A 19,548-nucleotide genomic window follows, 5' to 3' on the forward strand; every position below is an offset into this window, starting at 1 on the left:
CTCTCTCAGCTTGTCTTCATAGGAGAGATGCTCCAGCCCTCTGATAGTCCTCGTGACACTCCTCTGGACTCGGTCCAGCAGGCCACATCCCTCTTGTGTTGAGGGACTCAGATCTGGATGCAGTACTGCAGGTGGAGTTTCACCAGAGCAGAGGCGCAGGATCACCTCCCTTGACCTGCTGGTCATGCTCCTTTTGGTGCAGTCCAGGGTACGGTTGGCTTTCTGGGCTGCAAGTGCATATTGATGGCTCATGTCCAGCTTTTCATCCACTAGTACCCCCAGGTTCTTCTCCTCAAGGCTGCTCTCAATCCATTCTCCACCCAGCCTCTGTTTGTGCCTGGGATTACGTGACCCAGGTGCGGGACCTTGCATTTGGCCTTGTTGAACTTCATGAGGCTCATACAAGCTGACCTCTCAAGCCTATCCAGGTTCCCCTGGATGACATCGCTTGCCTGCAGCGTGCTGACCACACTACACAGCTCGATGTTGTTGGCAATCTCGCTGAGGGCGCACTCAATCCCACTGTCCGTATCACTGACACAGAAGTTGAACAGTACTGGTCCCAGTACCAATCCCTGAGGAATTCCACTCGTCACTGCTCACTTAGGAACTGGTAAACAAGCTGTCCCTCCCTGGAAAGGGATGTGTGCCCCGGGCTCTAGAAATGAACGTAATTCGTTCCGGAGATGAGGGCAGCCTTGCTTGCCCGACCTCCTCCCTGCAGCCGGGCCTGCCCCTCCCGGCACCACACCCCAGCACTCGGGCGCTCCTAAGGCCGGCCGGGGCTCACAGCTGGCCGGCGGCTGCCCACGGCTGCGCCGCGGCGCCTTAATGGCTGCATCCCGCTGCCCGCGCGTCCGTCGCTGCCATGCTGCCTGCCTGCCGCCGGGGCCGCCCGGCGCCGCGGGGTAGCTCCCCGGAGGGCGGCCCGGCCTTCTACGTGCTGTGGGCGCTGCAGGAGCCGCCGCTGCGGCTCGGCGGGTGCGGTGCGGTGCGGTGCGGCGCGGTGCGGCCCCGCCGCATAGCGGCTGGGAGCGGTGGTCCCTGCGCGCCTCACCTCGGCTGCGGAGCTGCCGTGGCTGCGCCGCCCCAGCTCACGGCTGCACTCCCTTCCCAGGCTGCCAGTTACCTTCTTCACTGCATCCCCGCGCGGTTTCCTCTTGAAGGCCCTCCTTGCACTCCCCCCGGCATAAGCATATTTTCAAGCCTTTTCATATATTTTTTTTACCCTTTTTTTCACTCCTTGATGATTATCTCTGTTTTCTGGTGTTTTTCTCCCCTCGCAGCCAGTCCAGCAAGATGGGTTTCCAGGCTTGTCTGCCCCTGCCGCTGCCGGAGCAGCTGGTGGTGTTCGGGCTGGGAGACTGGAGCTGTTACTCCCCGGACACGAGCATCGCGGTGGATGTGCTGGTGTCCCCAGGCATGGCCCCGCAGCGGGTCGGCACGCTGCAGCCCACCCGCAGGTCGTGGAGGGAGCTGGTGCAGCCGGGGTGTCAGGAGGGGTGTTCTGGACAGGCATCTGCTCTGTGGTACTGCCTGGGTCTGGTGGTGGTGTCCCAAAGCTGCTCAGGCCTGCCAGTCCTCCACCGTGGTGTTTCTTTCAAGTGATCCTTTCAGCTTGCTTTTGGCTGCTTTCAGTGATAGATCTCTTTTTGTCTTTGGGATTTTACCAGCTAGTGTGGGAGCGGGAGTTTTCGTCTAGTCAGTGTTACTTGTGGGCTAAAAACCCATGGCTCTTGTGCAGGTCTCTGGTGTGGGAAGGTGACTGGAGAACGGATATTTTTATGGCCTCGTTGGAAGAGATGGACAAAGGCAACTCTGTGAAGCTTGTCCTGACTGTCAATGGACAGGTAAAATAACTGATACCCTCCTTTGTTCCTGCCCTGGGTCCCAAATATTGTCACTTCAGAGCTACAGAAGTTCCCCTCATATCCTCTCCTTTTCCTTCATTTTGCTACTCTGAGGCAGAGCCACCAAACGTGGATCTGTTAATGCCTGTCTGTGCTGAACCTAAACCCTCTGTGCTGCTTCAGGCCTATTCCCTAAACACCGCTTCGCCAAAACACCTTGGGTTGCAGGAGATAGGTAGCAGAGAGTAATTCACTTCCTGTTCCACTCCCTGCTGGGTCTGTGGTTGTTTTACCTTGCGCTGAAGCCATTGGATTCAGCATCTTCCAGGGCCTGGCTTTGTTTTTCTTTGTTTATTCTGCAGATGAAAGCTGGGCTATTCCCTTGCAGCACATCTGTTCCTTGCAAGACATCTTTTTGCTCACCCATTGTGGATGGAGGCCAGCGCATTTGGTGTGCCCTTCTATTCTCAATGTCTTTGTTTCTGCTGCAGTTGCTCCGAGGTGTTTCCAGCAGTACACCTGTCCACCCCTTCCTTGTCCCAGAGACCACACAGTCACCAGTGCTTCCAGCAGATGAGAAGCCCTTTGGCCAGGACCTGGAGGATCCTACTGCAGTATGTGTATCTTGGAGCCTTTCTGTTGGTTTTTCACCCTCTCCTTGCTATCTCCTCCCTTGTTCATAGCTGCTCAATTGATGTCTAGCAGAAACATTTGTTGCCACTCTCTCTGTGGAGACCTGGCTAAGCAAGTTTCGAAACCAAAGATTAAGTTGTGCTAAAGAAAGTGATACTCTTCATAGGAATGCCTTTGGAAGGGTGGAATTTAACAGTCCAACAGTGGGATGGTTGATCAGCCTAGTTACTTCTAGTACAGATGGCCTTTCAGCATTTCCAGTTGCCTTGTGTTAGCTGTGCCCATCACAACCAGCAGTCTGAAAGGAGACCGCTGTGCATGTAGCAGCACGTAGCTGCATTGCTCAGCATGTATTTCGTGGCTGAAATGGTTGGTATACTGGCCCTTAAGACTCAATGGGAAGACGAGCCTGAAGACAGCCACCACATGAACTAATCTCTGGCCCAGGAGCAGAAAAGTCACATTAGCCTCAGGTCTTTTTCTTCAGGGCTGATTTGACTGGGACTCTTTATCACAGGTTAAGAGTCAGAGTTCAGAGGTGACCGCTAGAGCATCCAGGCCTGGGAGGAAGGATGCTTGCCCACCGCTGAGGACCCTGGCGGTACCCTGTGTCCTGAAGCCACCATCTGGCAAGGTGGAAGCCAGTGAGGCCTGGAGGAAGAGTCCTGCCCACCTCAAGAAGCCCAGGAAAGTTTTATTTGAACCCACAGCATCTGAGAGAGACCTTGATGAAGAAGGTAAGTCTGGCAGCTTCCAGGTTTATTTTATAGGTCTTGTCTGAGTGATCTGTTAATGCTGCTGGTCAACAGCTTCCTAGTCCATTTGTCTTTGCCCAAGGCAAGATGGGCTTGTCTGCCTTGGCTTGTGAAATACTGAGAATGCTCCTTAGTCTCGGATAAACTGCTTGATGAATTTTGCCTATTGGGAAAAGGCCAGAAATAGAACATGGGATACTATTAATGATAACATAATATGCCTCTCTCTTCACATAAGTAAAAGTGCTTTGTAAATGAAAGCAAGTATTCTTACCCTTCATTTACAAAAGAGTAAATTGAGGCACAAGAAAGTTACCTACTGTAACATTCTGTAACCTTTCCATTGGTCTCTTTGTTCCCCTACTGTCGGCACTGGTTATTATTAAAGTATGAAGCATATGGAAAGGAATATATATATCATTAGTATATTTGTACTGAGTTTTCAGCAGTGAGAAGGAAGCTGCCAAGGGGCTGGGAACAAAAATTTTAGGTTCTGGAGTGTGAATTCCAAGTCAGGTACAGGGTTTGACCAAGCTGGTGTGTAAGCATTTGACAATAACTCCGTGGGCCCCGTGTGAAGTGACTTCTTTGTGACTTGTATTGCTTCTCACAGGGGCAAACATGGCTCCATCATAGTCGCTTCCACTGTAGGCAGTGCGAGAACCGGAAAAATGAGCTTCCATCAGAGGGGTAAAATGTAATGGTGACAGCAAAATAGTAGTGGAAGGACATGTGCCATGTTCTCACCTGTCTTCTGCATTTGTTCTGATGAGCTGAGCACTTTCCATGGTATGTCCGCTGGCTGCTTTCTTTATGGGGCCATCTCTGTGTTTCCTCTGCAGATCTGTCAGTGAAGGAGTTGCAAGGTGAGGATCTCGTTTCTAGACCCTGGTTTGTCTTTTCAGCCACTTGGTGATGCTATTCCCTTTAATGTCACAAGCCTCTCATGCTTCATCCTTTGTCTCCCCAGTAATCAAGAATAACAAGTAGGTTGTATATGTATATGCTCCTCCCCTCCATGCAATTATCCTCAGTATAGGTAGCCCGAGTACTGTCAGGCTCTTCAGTATGCTTCTGTAGGTCCTCTGAATCTCAGTCACACCTCTGGGCACATAGTACTATGAGGTAAAGGGTAAGATGTGGAATAGACCTTGATTAAAAAGTGGTTTTTATGTTGCTCAGCCAACCACAGGGCCCTGGGAGAGGAAAGAAGGAGGAACAGAGCAGTAGGAGGAATATCCCTGGAAGCAGCTCCAGGCTTCCAGTTCTGTATATTAGGCACTAACAAGCTGTCCATGGGTAGCCCTCCCTCACAAGGAGTAACACAGGGGATAGCACAACTGGGATATTCCTTATGGGGTTAGGTAGCCTATGGGGGGCGTGCAAGCCTGTCTGAACTGGCAGCCTATATGTGTCCTCACGTATACAGGCAGGCTCTCTGTTGGCTCGCTCTGCCAGTGACATCTCTCCTTGTAAGGCAATTCTTCCCCAAAGCAAATAGCAAATCTTCCTCAGGGAGCTTTGTCTCTTGCCACACCAGAGGGAAGTGACTTGGGGCCCTTGCCTTCCCGTTTCTTCCCTCTAAGCCTCCAGCTGCCTTGTTTCTCCCAGCAGGAAAAGGGAGGTGGGGGTGTCTCACCTGGCTGATGTCAGCCCTGTGCTCTCCCCTCTCCAGGCAGTCCCAGCGCACGGTGGTGCCATGCCATGTGCCTCAGTGACGTGGGGACAGCTGTTCTCATTGGTGGGGAAGGCGCTGATCAGCAGCCCTGCAAGGACGCATTCTGGAAGATGGAAATTGGTAGGAACTTCAGGGCTATCAAATGCAATGGGAGCAGTGGGACCTGAGGACAACTCACGCAGGTGGGAGGGGGGGTACTCAGGGGTTTGTGCCAAGGTGTCACATCTCCTGCCATGGCTCACCAGGCTGAGCTGACAATATAGGCTGCCATGAGAGGCTGTGGAGTTGTGCGTGAGAGACTTCCAGGAGCTAAGGTGTGAGTTCTGGAAAGAGCTGGGTGAATTTTAAAGGGTACACAGTCTGTGTGTGGTTACTGGTGGAGAATCATGAAATACCGTTCCAGTGCCTTGCACCTTTCTGCATCTCACTGATCCTCTCTTCCACCTTACTATTCCCCACCTAGTTAGTGTTCTGCATTACTTACGCGGAAACATTTCTGTACGAGTCTCCTCTAACCCTGAATCGAAGGGGAGGAGGAGATGAAGGGAGCAGGATCTTGAGTAAAGATTTTATGACATGTTCTTTAAATCAGGATAAACCAAGAGCATCTCTGAGCTCCTACACCATTTACCTGGTGTTGCTTCTACAGACAGTGATTTCTGGCTTCCAGTGGGTTTCCAGCTGCAGAATGCCATGCCATTGCACTTGCATGGACACACAGCTACCTATGACCCAGACACCAAGCGTATCTACATCTTTGGGGGCATAAGGGAGGACAAAACCAACAGCAGCATCTACATTCTGGACACAGTCACTTGGAAATGGCTCCTTGTTGCTGTAAGTACTGCAGCTCTTACAAGACACAAGCACAGGAGGGGTGGCAGGCCCTGCCTGAATGTGTTAATCGATACAGCTGTATCCTTATTCCAGTAGACTTGGTCCCTTGCTCCTGCAGGTTGTCTGAGCTGCTTAGTTGGGATTGACAGATACAAAAAGGCTATGTTGAAAGGCCACAAGCTTGGCAGAAACCAAGGGCTGTGCCTGCAATGAATGGAGCAAGGTGGAAAAATGGCTGCTGCAGAGCGCTGTGACTGACCGAGGTGGTGGGAGGGAGGGAGGTACTGTACAAGTGTCAGAGGGAAATGGGCTCTCATTTTGTATGGTGCTGTTGAGAGCTGCACTGGATGCTGAGGTGAAAAGCTGATCTCAAATCAGGGACTGCTCTAAGCACAGGGACTGCTCAGAGCTCTTTAGTTGCCTCTCATGTCCTTGCAGGGAGCCCCATTAGCAAGGGACTATCTGTTTCTTTCCTGGCTAAATCAGAAGATGGCTTTTACAGAATAAGCCTGGAAGAGGTCATTCAGTTCTCTGTTGTCTTCTGAGGAAGCTGGGCTAGGAAGTTGTGTTCCCTCTCTCATCAGAGCATTCTGGTGGTGCAGAGCACTCAAATGATGTACTGTCTACCTCAGTGGCAAAGATCTGGCCAAGGAGTTCAATAAAGTGAAAATTGAGACTTGTCCAACTCGCTGCATGACCCTTTTCCTATGGGTCATGCAGCAAATAACACACTTCTCGTAACAAATGTATGTTGAACTTTCTCCAGGCTAAAGGGAGGATGCCAGTGCTCACCTACCACAGTGCAACTATCTACTGCAAGGAGCTCTTTGTTTTTGGAGGGTCTTCCCCCCAGAAGGCACCAATGGCAGTTGGACCCTGCAGCAATGTGCTCTATATCTTCAATCCAGAGCATGAAATTTGGTATCAGCCCATCTCAGAAGGGGAGAAGCCTCTGCCTAGGCTTGGGTGAGAGTGTTCTTATTCCAGCCCTCCAAAAGAGAGCAGGAAACCTCTGCTCACCTTCCCTCCCACACCAGTGTAACTTCCTAAATATTACGTGATTGTTCACTGTTTTCTTGTTAAGATAGGGCTATGTGCTGAGCAATGTGACTCCCAGTACCTCCTGTCATGAATCCTGATGGGATTCTGTCCTTGGGCTGTAGGGACTGGCAGTAGAGGCAGGTGTAGACTGCAGCTATGGCAAGCAGCCCAATAGCAGAAGCAAAGGCTGAAACATCAGTTTTGGGAACTGCTAAAGATGCTTTGTTCACTTGCTGCTTCCCTGCCCAGGCATTCAGCTACTCTACTGAAGAACAAGCTGCTGATTTTTGGGGGCCGGAGGGCTTCTCTCTACCTCAGTGACATGCACATCCTAGATCTGGGTAAGATGGCTGCCTTGGGAAGGGCTGTTCTAAGGCAGGGACTTGGAATTGAGGCATGCTAGATGGGGAGGTTCCACTGACATTATAAAAACTGAGTAGACAATGGAGATGGAAACTATGGGGTAAAAAAACCCAACCAACCAGCCAAAACACCTTCCTGTGGTGTGAGGGAAGGGAATGGGAGAAACAAGAAGCTGTGTTTTTGGAAGAAGCTGGGTAATAAGGCAGGTTGCTGATGTGAAGGAGTATGGAAGTTTTTGTCTGGTTATGAGCCTGTGATTTTTTTGACGTTTCACCTGCCTTTCCCCTGGCTGTCAGGTTTCATGGAGTACACACCAGTCCCTCTCCTCGCAGGACAGCCTTCCGCACGTTGGTAAGATCCTATTGCAGATAGAAACTACCTTCTTCCTCTGTCCTCTTTGAAGCCGGGTCTGAACGGTGCTTGTGATCAGATCTAGTTGTGTACCTTTGTCCCACTAGTCAAAATACAGCGGATGGCCCCTCTGCTGTGGGACCAGAAATTACTGTGCTATCCTAGTTGGTGCCTGTAGGGTGTGTGGGGGGTACAGACCCCTTAGTCTCCCTTAGGCTCCCTAGTCTCCTCTCGTTTCAGGCTAGGAGAAGTTTTCTGCCATGTGCTAGTGAACTGTATTGCCTGCTGTTTGTTCTCCACAGTACCAGGAGTACAACAGACACACAGAGAGGAAGAAACTATTGTACTAGGACTACGCTGTTCCTAAAGCCCTTGCCCACTAGAACAATAACCTAAATCAGACCAAAGCCCAGCTAGCCTGCTGTTGCACTCCACAGAGCAAAAGCGTAAGAGTTTTGATAGCTCCTTTTGAGATAAGGAGGAGCTTTTCAAGCTTGATTATGGTCTGACCTGCAGAGGCAAACAAACAACTCTTTCAGGGTTATTCAGCAAATCAGGGCAGAAAAGAAGCAGAAGTTAACTTTCATTCTTCAGCTAAACCCCCCACCCTACCATTGCTGACTGAGACAACCCCAGCAGGTTATGCTGTAGTCACCCTTTGGCTTTGCTTTGGTCACAGTTTTCATGCAGCTCTGGCTGTGTCCAACCAGAAGGTTCTCATCAGTGGAGGCTGCAATGCCAGGGGAGCCCTGCAGGATGCCTTTGTCTTCCACCTAGGTGAGTGACTCTCCCTACCCGTTTCCTCAGCTGAAGAGGACTATGGACTGCAGTGATGTTTCTGAACACCTAGTCTGGTCCATTTGCTTCATCCGTTCCACTAGGAATGGGCTTGTCAGTATTGACAGCCCTTCCTCCTTCAGATACTCTTTCATGGAGCACGGTGATCCACCATGACCTCTGCTCTGTGCCCCGAGCTGGCCATACATTGCTTGACCTGACTCCTGCCTGCCTGAATGATGTGGACAGGGAGAATAAAAAGGAGCACAACCTGCACACAGTGTTGGTCTTTGGGGGCTCCAACTGTGCTGGGACCTTTTACAACAGCACAGTCAAGATCCAGCTGGACCTAGGATAATGCAGAATATGCAGAATACCCACAATAAGCCTGGAACAGCAAAGGCTCTTCACCACCCTGAATACAGACATGGATTGCAATAAATGAGTCCAAGCAATGTGGCAGTCCGAGTATCTATATGTAGGTGAATGCTCTCATAACACAAGAGATCATGGGTTTGTAAAGTCTTTCTGAAGGCTGTGGGTATTTATTTCCCTCTTAGGGTAGCTAAGCCAGCATTGGACTGGCAGAAATTCCCTCCAGTGTCCCTGGCTTTGGTATGTGGGCTTTGGTGTCAAAACATTCAGTGGGATCTGAGCTGAGCCGGCAGAGGAACACAGTCACATGCTTCTGGGTTTCCCTTCTTGTCCTACAGGTTTCAGGGCTGGAATTCCCAGGATGCTTTCACCTCTGAAGTTAACTCAGGTTTTATCTGGGATGAGTACAATGGGATTTACACCTGCTGCTTGGAAGTCTTCACAGTGAAAGTAAAAGCATGATTATGGGTTGGAGGAAATCTGGGGTGGAATTCCTTTGGGCAATAGCCCGCAACAGTGTTAGGAAAACACCTAGTGCAGTGTCTGAGGATGGTAAAAGGAAGAGAACGCTATCATTTTCAGTGTATGGGAGAGAGCTGGTTGTCTTGCCAGCTGTGGCACAACCACCTGGCTTTGCTGTAGACAGACCTTTTATTATAAATTCCACAAGACCGCTGCTAGACATAAGAGGTACAAATCAACTGTCCTTGGTAGTAATTCACTTGGCATTGCAAGGGGTGGCAGAGTTGCCGACTGTTCTCACAAGACCCATGAGACCCAACAAGGGTTAGGATTAAGCTGTCTCCTGTCAGAGACTAGCTCTATTGATATCCATTATATCCACTGCTGATTATGCCATAGCTCTGCGGCAGCTGCAGTGACAAGCAGGCCTACTAGATTAGCAGCACACTGTTACACTGGTTCCCTGATGCTCTTTCTGTAGACGGTGAAGAAGTCCCATGGGGAGTCCAGAATTGGCCTAATACCTCACAGCTGTCTGTGGCTACATTCCCCAACTCAAAGCCATACAAAGGGAACTTGTGATAATTATGAATCTTTCTGCTTTAATCTGCTCCATGGAGATACATCAGATAGAACAAACATAGCCAGAAGTAGCTGCAAGCTTTCCAGCACAGGCATAGCTCCTGTAAGTCATCCAGGCTACTTCTAGGTCTTCTGTTCTTCTTCCCACCCAAATGAAAGTGAGGCAATAGTACTAGGGCTTCCTGATGGCACGGAAGTCCTACTCAAGCTGTAGCTGTTTTCTTCTTTGACACTCCAGCTTACTTGATTTAATGAGTAGGACAGGACTTCAAGCTCGTAGCTCTGCAGGAGTATCTGGCTGCCGGGATGGGTGGCTTACTTTGAATGCCTCTAACTCCAGAAGAGCTTTGTTTATTCTGGTTATTGTGGGATAAGGACCCATGTCCACTTTGAATCTGCAAAAGGAAAAAGTTTGTCATGAACTATGAGTTGGATAGCCAGTGCAGCAGTGAGCAGAAGAGCAGTGCGCTGTGTCTTCCCAGTATGGGAGAATCTTACAATGCAAATGTACATTTGCATTAAGAGAAAAGGTTCATCCCTGTAGGTTTAAAAACAGATGCTAGAGGAAAGGCTAGCTCTTCCATTGTCACTGGGTTTCACATAGAGTGCAGCACAGCGTAAGGCGGCACTATGCTTTTCCTGGAAATCATGCAACCACTACTTGCATAGGTTTAAGGCCTTCAACAAATAGATTAATCTTTCCCCACCGTGCAGTGTAAATGTAGGGCAAACAGAGAGAGAGGACATGGCAATGCAGGCAACCTTAACTTTCCTAAGGATACAGATCAGGTTTCCCCCAGGGGCCTCCGAGAAGACAGCACAGCTCCTTATTTCCAAGAGCTTCCAAAAGAGACAGTATTTACGGCATAGTAAAACTAATGAGGAGAAGAATCCGTAACTGGATAGGGCAGGCAGAAGGCATGCTTTCATAACAGGCACAAGGTGCGGCAGAAGGTAAACTCTGAAAGCCCAGGACAAGGGGTAGGTGCCCTTGAAGAGTTCCTCCAGCTTAGCCTTACTTACCTTTCGGCATTGGAAACTTGAGGCACCAAGCACAGATCAGCCATGGAAACCTGTAAATGTAGCAGAGAAAAGGGGTCAGAGTATGAGCCTGTTCCATCATTCTTCATTGTGGTGGCAGGCTTTGAGAGCAGGATAGAAATTATGGTATTAGCCAGTACAGAGGAGTTGTCATGACAATCTTATTCTTTAATCCAGCATTAATAACATGCCAGTGGTACAAGGAAAGGAACGTCATAGCAGTCACTAGTAGAAAAAGCCATCAGCCTTTAGGGAGCTTCACATTTACCAGCTGATCATGACAACCTCAAGGACACAATGTTCTACTGCAACTACCTCTGAGCAAACACTCTGCTGGCAAGCTGCAGAGGAAGGTGATGGAAGGAGGGGAAAGTCTGCATGGCTGGGAAAAGATGAGTTAATTTTGCTTGTTTCCATTGCAGGAGTATCGGGCAGCTCCTGCCAATGTCAAGACATGATACATGATAGCGCCTTCAGACACAGGCCCAGGGACTCGCAATCTGAAAAGAACCAAGGACAGCACAGCTAACTGCTTATCTGCACAGAGGCAGTTGCCCTCACCCCACTCCCCATGTCACAAAGCCCTGGGTGCCTTTCACCAGCATAAGATCATGTAATTAGTCTTTGCCCATCAAAGGCTCCAGTTCCATAATGTTCCTACTAGACAATCCTCTGCACCATAGGATATTGCAGGACCCTTCCTTTTTTTTTTTTTCCTTAGGTCTCATAGAAAGGATCCAACAGCCTACCAAACAGGACTACTAAATGGAAGAGGTCCGAGTGGCCTTTAACTTGGTAAGGGCCAGAACAGCTTGTATGTGAGCGCTCTGAAAGCTGACCATGTTAAAATTGGTCAGACAGTGCAGAAAAATACAATACAACTTGGTTAAAGGTTCCACAGAGCAGAGATAAGAAATGAACCTGTGTTTCTTGAGCCAAGCTTTGACCTTATGATAGGACACTTTGAACTTCAGCTCTCTTAAAGATGAATTATATATAATCTGTCTCCCCATCCTCTAGTAGCAGTCAGATCCTAGATACAGCTGCAGAATCTGGCTATCAGCAGGCTACAGGCAGGGACAAGTAAACATCTCCACAATTATTTGCAAGTCAGTAATGGCCTAAGTAGGATCCATGCAGCTTTTTCTTAAGGTGAATGCACCACATGCAACTCCAGTCACAGAACAGGGTTGTGCTGTGTCTCCACAACTAATTTCCTTTCTTATTTTATGGAATACACACTGGGGTTTTCAGTTCTCCAGTGGTTTATAATGTTTGCTCAGATACTTACTTCATCCCCCACACAGTAGTGCCCAGCAGTGTGCTGCAGAATCTGCTCAAGTGCTGTCAAAAAAGGTGGTACACTGGTGTGAGACATTGGAAACTCATTTGAAAGGGACACCAAAGACCCTTCACACTGGGCATTATGAACAAAGGCATTTTACTCCTAAGCTGGGTATGAAAAATAGGCAATTTGGGACAGAGCCTAAAAGGAACAGAAATCTTACAACAACATAGTTATGGGAGGTTTCAGGATCAGTTTGTGTCTGTCCAGAAGAGAAGATGGGCCTGCCACTGCAGCACTTGTGGGAAAGGGTTTTGAGGAAACAAAAAGCACCCTATTTCTCCTGGGGAGGTAAAAAAATACTGTGCTACTTACTAGATTCTGTGGGAGTTTGCCATCAGATACCTTTTGTCTGATTACAAAAGCATATTGTCTGGGTTTACCAGGAGCCATTTTGCTCCTTCTTAGTAACTGGTGCAAGCTCTGTGTTTTGACTTCCAGCCTGGGCAGAGAGCTGATAACACCGATTGGTTTTAATTGTTGTTAAGTAATGTTTATTCTGGCCAAGGACTTTGTGAGTCTCATGTTCTGCCGGGGAGAGGGGAGGCCGGGAGGAAGCAGAGACAGGACACCTGACCCAAACTGACCAAAGAGGTACTCCATACCACAGCACGTCATGCCCAGGGAGGTAAGTGGGAGTTACCCGGAATGGCACAGGTTCTCTTCGGGGGGGTCGAGCTTGTTTGGCAGTGGTATCGTATTGTTATTTTCTCTTATCAATATTATCATCGGTGGTAGCAGCAGTGATTTGTGTTATACCTTAGTTACTGGGCTGTTCTTATCTCAACCCGTGGGAGTTACATTCTCTTGACTCTCCTCCCCATCCCTCCGGGAGCGGGGAGGGTCGGTGGGGGGGTGAGTGGACGAGCTGTGTGGATCGGTTTAAACCATGACACATATAAATACAAATTGACAGAACTTTTAAGCAAAAGGTACTAGTTTGGGAACAGCTGGGTGGAAAGGAGAAGTGCTGTCAGCCCTTGTGCTTCAGGGACAATCAACTACTGTGGCGTACAGGATAACCCCAGGCTTCCCCTCTTCCATACGCAGCAGTGGAAGCACCCTATGGACAGGACCTTTCCTCTGAGAGCTTGAAAAACTACCAATCCTTAGGAAGGGACTCTGGGCAGGAAAAGTGCCATCTCTGCACCAGCCCAGGGAGATCTGTTTTTCTGCTTGTAGAGGAAAGTAGGACCATAGCGGTGCAGTGTTTTGAAGGGCCAGTTGAAATTACGATACTTTTGGACATGGGACTTGCCTTGAAAGCCAGATGCGATGCAGTTCTGAGCCCATTCATTTTTTTTCTCCCCTATTTGTTTCAGGACGTTCAGGTTCTGCAAAGATAAGCAATCTCACGGTTAGATAGACTGCTGCTGGCAGGATCTTGCCCACTGCCTCATCCAGTGGAAGAGAAAGGAGGTAAGTTGCCAAGTCTGAACCCCCAGCCTGAGTTCAGCCTGCTGGGTCAGCCCTGACCTCACCCTCACAAAATCATGCACCCTGCTGTACCTCTAATTTGGGACTGTCCTTCTGTAACAGCTGCCAGGGTATCTATCCCTTTGCCTCTGCCCTTTGGGTCAGCCAGTTGTCTTCTTCCTAAAACATCGTAGACCCAGCAGTAGAACCATATGGGTTCAGCTGTTTCTGGAAAGAACCCTGGGGTGCCACAGATTTTCTTTGCAGGAAATAGTTGTATTGTTGCCACTGGCAGATCAGGCAGAGGCTAAGCAGAGATTTCATCTGCCAACACACAGTCTTAAGGTCTGCCACACTACTGGCTGGCAACAATTTTAAGATACTGAATTTTTCAGAGATATTGCAGACTCCTGGAAACCCATCCTGGCTTTTCCATTTGCATGGATATGACAAGGCAGTACCTGGAGTGGCTGAATGCCGGAGACAATGTGATCGGCAATCATTCTGACTTGAGCTCTCTTCTTTGGATCTTGGGGCAGCAGCCTGGGGGTAGGATGGGTGTCTTCTAGGTAATGAATTATAGCTAGCTGTAGTTAACAAAGAGGTAAGGGGAGGTTATTGGAAAGCTAAGGAAAAGCTCACATTCTTAATACCCAGGGAAGGGTTGCTGATCCAAGAGAATACAAGAGCTTTTTCATTATGTTTGTTACTGATCCAAGCAACAGAATATCCCTTTTGATGTCCACCTGGGACCTTTTTGTCATTTAGCCCAGCTATAATTTCAGGCAAACCTGGCACAGCCATTTAAGTGAGACTATAAATTGTTCAGTGAAAAGTAGAGTTACAAACCAAAGCTGAATTGAGCTTGCACCATTGACAAGAGTTTCCCAACAGAGTCTATGTGCTATTTCTGCCCCCAAGTGGGTTTGCTCATCATAAATCCCACCTCTTTTCCAATGCATAAATGAGAGTGTGGGGGGAAAAGATGGGGCAGAGCCATCCCCTCCAGACTTGGCAGCAGGCTGGAGTAAATGGTTAACAGGGACGTAGCTAGTAACTCACCGATTGAGAAAGGGTGATGCCATCAATTTTCAAGGCTGGTACTTGCTGCATTGGATTCACTGCCTTGAATTCAGCAGAAAACTGTGGAAACAAACCCTGAGATTACTGCAACAAGAAATTTTTCCGTGTTTTCTTCCTCTAAACCAACCCAGTTATTATTACTTTTTTTTTTTAACCTGGCTTTTCTCCCTCAGTACTAATATTTGCAGTACTATTAGCTGTACTGATACCCTCCAGCAAACTCACTGGGGCTCAGGGATCTGCATCCAGGGCCAGACTTCCTTACCCCTTGATAAACTGTCAATACAAGCCCAGGATGGGTGGTACTGCAGCAGTGTCATTATTACTGTTACAGTTCTTCAACTCCATCTTAGCCCATACTGGCACATCATGCTGGTGGTGCTACTAGGCGCACAACTCCCCACCATGCCCCTCCAAGTAAGTTCTCAGTGAAGATCTATTCTGGCAACCCACCCTTTCCTTTGACAGGCCCTCTGAGAGGCTCAATTGGCTACAACTATGAATTACAGAGAAGCGGTGAGGAATTCATTGACTTCGCCTGTGAACTTCCTAGTGCTAATCACAACTCTTCTCATGATCCCCAAGTTCACTACCCCTGGATAAAGCAATGGTAGATACATCCTTACCTGCTGCCCCCCATCCTTGAGGAGGTTCACTGGCACCAGGTCATACGAAATGCCTTTCAGAGCAAGCGCTAGGGAGAGCAGAGTGTACAGCTTCAGACAGGCACAGAGACCAGTTTCATTGATAATGGGCTCAGGGAAATGCTACCATCTCCATGTGAAGAAAGAATGGTGTTTAAACCAAAAAAGACCCTATCCTTCAAGAAAGGTGGCCTCAGCCCACAGAGAAGATAGTGCTCTGGCAAATAAAGGACCAAAGCACTAAAGATCAGTACTAGTAAAACAAGCACATTTTCCAACATAAGCTTTGCCACTCTTTGCAGCACAGCCTGTCCTGATTTGGCTTAGAGAAGGCAGGGAGCTCTGTGCTCACCTGCAAAACCTTGCTTAAGGTTGTCTCAGTACAAACAGGGACCATCCCCAGCCCTGCTCAGCAATCAAGACCTTGCAATTTCAAGACCAGAGTTTGAGGCAGTATCTCTGTAAAAACAAAGTGTAGGGCCCCTCTAGAAAATGTAGAAGAAACAGCCATCTGCACCACACTAGTTTTACAAAATGATTATTTCCCTCTTAATTAGCTGCAGGATGAGCAAAGCCCTCCTGTCTATTCTCCTTTCCCCCCTGTTCCAGGTGAAGTGTGACATTCCCTTTCCTCCCACTGGGGAAAGTGCCTCACTGTTCCAGGTTCATGTTTGCTGTTCTCTCAATAAGTGATTGATTAATCAGATTAGTGAAAGGGAGGATACTGCAAAAGCACCAAAACAACGAAAGAGAGATCAACACTAGATCTTACCGATTCTCACTCTCCAAGAGCAGGAACTTCGGAAATAGCTATAAAGTATTGGCTGAGAAGAGAGAGATAGAGTGGTTATTTGGTGATAACAGCCTAGTTTTGTAAGGATAACAACACATGAACTGAAGGCATTTCAAGAACTGTAAGAAGCACAACGCTCTGGGGAGAGAAGGCTCCTTCCTGAAAGTGGCTGTTCCTGTTTTGGGTGTACAGGTAATATCACTGTCTTTCATGTTGGCCCTCTGAATATTTAGTTGCACCTGATGTTTCCAGCAGTGCACAAGTGTCCTTAGAATTCTTTCTTACAAAGCTTTCCTCTTTGTCCCTACTGGATGTTGCTGACTTCTATCCCATCTTAGATCTTTGAAACAAATTCCCCACACATTGTGACAAGCACCTGCACTGGGTGTTCACGTGGTGTTAAGATAGCTTTTCCAGCTATTGAGGGCAGAGCCAGGCCTCTTTCCAAACAAGAAGAGCTTCTGCTGTTTGAGACTAAGGCCGAGAAGGCATACAGTTCATGTCTACATTATCTCTAGCATTGAGGCAACTTTCTCAGGGGCTTCCACCCTGTCCAAGCTCTCACCTTTTCAGATGCCATGGTCAGTGCATGCAATCTACTTCACAAAATAAAACCGACCTTTTCACTTTCCCTTTTAACTCAGCGGGAATGGGGGAAGGTTTATCTCATCAAGCCAATCAGAAAGGACTGTGCTTGCAAATCCTCACTCAGAACACAAAAACCAGCCAGTTAGATTCAATCTTGAGCAACAGCAGTCAGCTGCATCCACATCCCCCTGTGCTGTAGCCCGGCCCTGATATCAGAACCATTAACCAGCTCTGAGGTTGGAAGCATATTTAGGAACCATCCTTATCTCTGTTTGTCCAGAAATAAATAAGGTATCTAGAGAGTCTGTCAGGCTCCCAGCAGTTGCCAGTGCAGGAATATAGATAGCCCTGGGAAACAAAACATGGAAACTGAAGCCTCACGCAGAATTTCTGTTTCACTAAGGAACCACTGCCAGCTCTCTGAACAAGGGCTGCCTTTACTACTGTAGCCCTCCTCCCATCAGTACCAGCAGGTGCAGATGGTTTTCTACGTTGCAGGTCTGTGAGAGGCTGCTACTCTGCTCCCAGGCCAACTTTATGCAAACTACAAAGCCATCTTCTTTCCACACAGGAAATTGGTATTCATGCATGTCTCTTTCTCTGTATCTCCACCCTCCCAAAATGCACAGAAATGATACCAGAGACTGACAGCAAGGCAGAAAAAAGCAGGGATATCCTCACTGATAGACTGTCTTGTCAACAGAAAACCAGAGACACCCTGAGGATCCCTATGTTCCAGTCCCCTGTAAACTTGATGCTTCTTTTACAGTGTAGATTGGTTCAAACAACTTTGATTAAATTCCTGTAGTCAAAGTTTACTGGAGAAATGGCTTTTAAGTGAGGAGAAAAGCGATGCCACTATTGACAACACTTTCATATACAAGGTTATTTACTGGTTTTCTTTAATTCTCTTCTGGAATCTGGGCATTAGAAATCTTAGCTGTGCCTTTTATTTTCAAATGTCCAGCCTGCTGGCCTGCAGGGAAAGAAACATAAACTGTACCATCAAAAGGGAAACACAGAGCATTCATGGCATGCTATTTTTGTTTTCCCTGGGGACCTTGCTGATTTTTTAGCTCAGAAATTTGTGTCCTTCATCACATCTGTTTTGGACTCTGTCCTCTCAGCTGGCAGAGACATTTATCCTGATCTCTTAGTGTTCTTTGTTGGTTTTGCAGCCTGTGCTAAATTATGCTAAGCTAATTGCTTTGCTCTATGATTTCAAGGCCCTGGGGGATCTCACCAAAAAAGAACACAGAAAACAACTCATCCCTTAGCTCGGAAATGTGTCTCTAGAGGCTGGGGCCTGGAGTGATTGCTTCAGTTTACGCTGTTTTGCTCCTTGCAGAAGGGCAGACCACAGGCAGAACAATCAGCTAAGGAAAGACTATAGACAGTGAGTGTTTTGTTCTCAGTGGACAGGTTCACTGAGACACAGTGACATTCTATCTAGTCTTCCTTGGAGGAAGAGCCGAGCACAGGCCAGGGCAGTAATGGGGAAGAACTGTCTCCACTTACAACCTCATGAAGTACAGGGTCCTAAGTGGAGTTAATCCCCTTAAGCTGCAGGTTAGACTGGCTGGAACCAGGAAGATAGGAGGACAACATTTGCTTGATGTCTACTAAGATTTCTGGTTTGGTTCTGCTTTCATTTCCAACATCAGTGCTGCACTGAGGAGAATTTGGGCCCAAGTCCCAGTCCAGAGTAAAAATCTGGGAAATGCATTTCACTGATGAGGAAGATAGAAGAGACACTCTTGTGTGTGGAGCTCTCAGGTTTCCAAGCCTGTCTGCTTTAGTATGGTTTCTGGATACCAGCCTCTTTCCAGGCTATATTCGGGATGCACTTGGAAACACATAAACCTTTTCCACCTGTTTCTTGAGCCACAAGAGAGAATATTGCTCCTTGGAGGCTCACACAGGGGAAACCTCAGTGTCCGAAAGGCATTGCTTGTATTATGCTGGGTTAAAACGTGAAGGCATAAGCAGGAGTGGGTTTCTGTACCCCTTGCAGCAGGTGTTGACGTTAACAGCTCAACTTACTACCAGTTAGCTGTTAACCTACTATTGTAAGCAACCGCCACCACTGCTTTGAAAAGCATTAGTTTTATTTGGCGTGCGGGCAAATTCCTGGCTTTCCACTGAGACAGCGCTGGGCGCAGGCCGGGACTGCGCGGACCTGTTTAACAGACGCCGGGCACGGCGGCCCGGCCTTCCCGGGGAGCGAGCCCGGGCCAGCAGGGCCCGCACGGCGCAGGGCGGAACGCTTCCGCGCCCAGCCTCGCTCCCCATAGCTCTGGCTCCGCCGCAGCCCCCGCTCCCTCCCCGGCCGGCGGGCACGCTCCGCAGAGGGCGCGGAGGCCCCGTACCTTGGGCGCGGCAGAGATCATCCTGCTCCCCGGCCCTCCGCGGGTGCTGCACTGCCGGCCCCGCCCCGGCGGGGCCCTCCCTTCGCCCGCGGGCTCGACCGCTGCCGCCGCCTCCGCCTCCGCTGCAGGACTACATCTCCATGCGTGCCCCGCGGCCCGCTCGTCCGCCCCGGACTCCGTATCCTGGGCTGCGCCGCTCCCGGCGCGGTGCTGCGGGTAGCACAGCCCTGCGGATGCCGGCAGCGGGGAGAGGCCAGGCCGAAGCGGGCCCTCCGCGGCAGCGGGAGCCCCGGGAGCCCCGCCGCCTGCCGCCGCACTCCACCGCCCCGCCCGCGGCCGCTCGCCCGGCGGCGCTGGCCCTCGTCATCCTCCTCAGCTTCGCCTCCCGCTTCCACCGCCTGGCGGAGCCGCCGCACGTCTGGTACGGGCCGGGGCGGGGCCTGTGCCCGGGATCGGCGGGCCTAACCCGGCCCGGGCAGGGCCAAGCCCCTGCTTGTGGGTGGGTGTCCGCCGGCGCTCCTTAGAGTGGAGATCATCCAGCGCGCCCAGCTTCCCTGCCCCTGCC

The 19,548-nt window shown here is 49.3% G+C and overlaps 3 protein-coding genes across 21 annotated transcripts in view; 2 read left to right on the forward strand and 1 right to left on the reverse strand.

Moving 5' to 3' along the window:
• Positions 1 to 775: 775 nt before the first annotated feature.
• LOC136017595 (multiple epidermal growth factor-like domains protein 8) lies at positions 776 to 12,346 on the forward strand. 7 transcript variants are annotated; one of them, XR_010614005.1, is made up of 14 exons: positions 776 to 981; positions 1,287 to 1,463; positions 1,745 to 1,850; positions 2,342 to 2,464; positions 3,001 to 3,220; positions 4,081 to 4,104; positions 4,914 to 5,036; positions 5,566 to 5,753; positions 6,520 to 6,719; positions 7,044 to 7,135; positions 7,454 to 7,508; positions 8,188 to 8,285; positions 11,168 to 11,358; positions 11,467 to 12,346. XR_010614005.1 is itself a non-coding variant. In XM_065686004.1 (14 exons), exons 1-13 carry the CDS (start codon positions 869 to 871, stop codon positions 9,106 to 9,108), a joined length of 1,629 nt encoding a protein of 542 aa, XP_065542076.1. In that variant the 5' UTR covers positions 776 to 868; the 3' UTR covers positions 9,109 to 9,110; positions 11,168 to 11,254. The 7 variants fall into 7 exon arrangements, 6 of the variants coding, with proteins under 6 accessions (XP_065542076.1, XP_065542077.1, XP_065542075.1 ...); XM_065686004.1 differs by lacking the exon at positions 11,467 to 12,346 and adding an exon at positions 8,999 to 9,110 and having other exon boundaries at positions 11,168 to 11,254; XM_065686005.1 differs by having other exon boundaries at positions 11,168 to 12,346.
• GSTZ1 (glutathione S-transferase zeta 1) lies at positions 9,705 to 19,330 on the reverse strand. Of its 3 annotated transcripts, none has more exons than XM_065686007.1 (9): positions 18,984 to 19,325; positions 16,006 to 16,057; positions 15,216 to 15,283; positions 14,569 to 14,649; positions 13,968 to 14,093; positions 13,349 to 13,424; positions 12,037 to 12,089; positions 10,728 to 10,777; positions 9,705 to 10,099 (listed from the first exon to the last, which is right to left on the reverse strand). In XM_065686007.1, exons 1-9 carry the CDS (start codon positions 19,002 to 19,004, stop codon positions 9,973 to 9,975), a joined length of 654 nt encoding a protein of 217 aa, XP_065542079.1. In that variant the 5' UTR covers positions 19,005 to 19,325; the 3' UTR covers positions 9,705 to 9,972. The 3 variants fall into 3 exon arrangements, with proteins under 3 accessions (XP_065542079.1, XP_065542080.1, XP_065542081.1); XM_065686008.1 differs by lacking the exon at positions 18,984 to 19,325 and adding an exon at positions 16,592 to 16,644; XM_065686009.1 differs by lacking the exon at positions 13,968 to 14,093 and having other exon boundaries at positions 18,984 to 19,330.
• Positions 13,416 to 19,548, forward strand: part of POMT2 (protein O-mannosyltransferase 2) — a 37,075-nt gene continuing 30,942 nt past the window's right edge. For 7 of the 11 annotated variants that reach the window (XR_010614000.1, XR_010614002.1, XR_010614001.1 and 4 more), the window contains exon 1: positions 18,913 to 19,404. Coding sequence is in view for 2 of the 11 variants with exons in the window: in XM_065685993.1 (XP_065542065.1) it covers positions 19,124 to 19,404 (281 nt within the window). In the remaining 9 variants the exon portion in view is untranslated. Of the gene's footprint in view, positions 13,510 to 15,868; positions 16,219 to 18,912; positions 19,405 to 19,548 lie in introns of those variants that run through there. The other 4 variants (XM_065685995.1, XM_065685999.1, XM_065685996.1 and 1 more) reach the window with 3 other exon arrangements.

Source organism: Lathamus discolor, chromosome 6 (genome assembly GCF_037157495.1).
Source record: "Lathamus discolor isolate bLatDis1 chromosome 6, bLatDis1.hap1, whole genome shotgun sequence".
Taxonomy (NCBI): domain Eukaryota; kingdom Metazoa; phylum Chordata; class Aves; order Psittaciformes; family Psittacidae; genus Lathamus; species Lathamus discolor.

Coding starts and splice junctions, on each gene's coding strand:
- LOC136017595 (XM_065686001.1), top strand. CDS start 869: ATGCTGCCTGCCTGCCGCCGGGGCCGCCCGGCGCCGCGGGGTAGCTCC. Junction 1,464..1,744: donor ACGCTGCAGCCCACCCGCAG/GTCGTGGAGGGA, acceptor GCTCTTGTGCAG/GTCTCTGGTGTGGGAAGGTG. Junction 1,851..2,341: donor TCCTGACTGTCAATGGACAG/GTAAAATAACTG, acceptor TTTCTGCTGCAG/TTGCTCCGAGGTGTTTCCAG.
- GSTZ1 (XM_065686007.1), bottom strand. CDS start 19,004: ATGATCTCTGCCGCGCCCAAG. Junction 13,425..13,967: donor CCGGCATTCAGCCACTCCAG/GTACTGCCTTGT, acceptor TTATCTTTGCAG/AACCTGAACGTCCTGAAACA. Junction 10,778..12,036: donor ACTACTGTGTGGGGGATGAA/GTAAGTATCTGA, acceptor CTACATTTACAG/GTTTCCATGGCTGATCTGTG.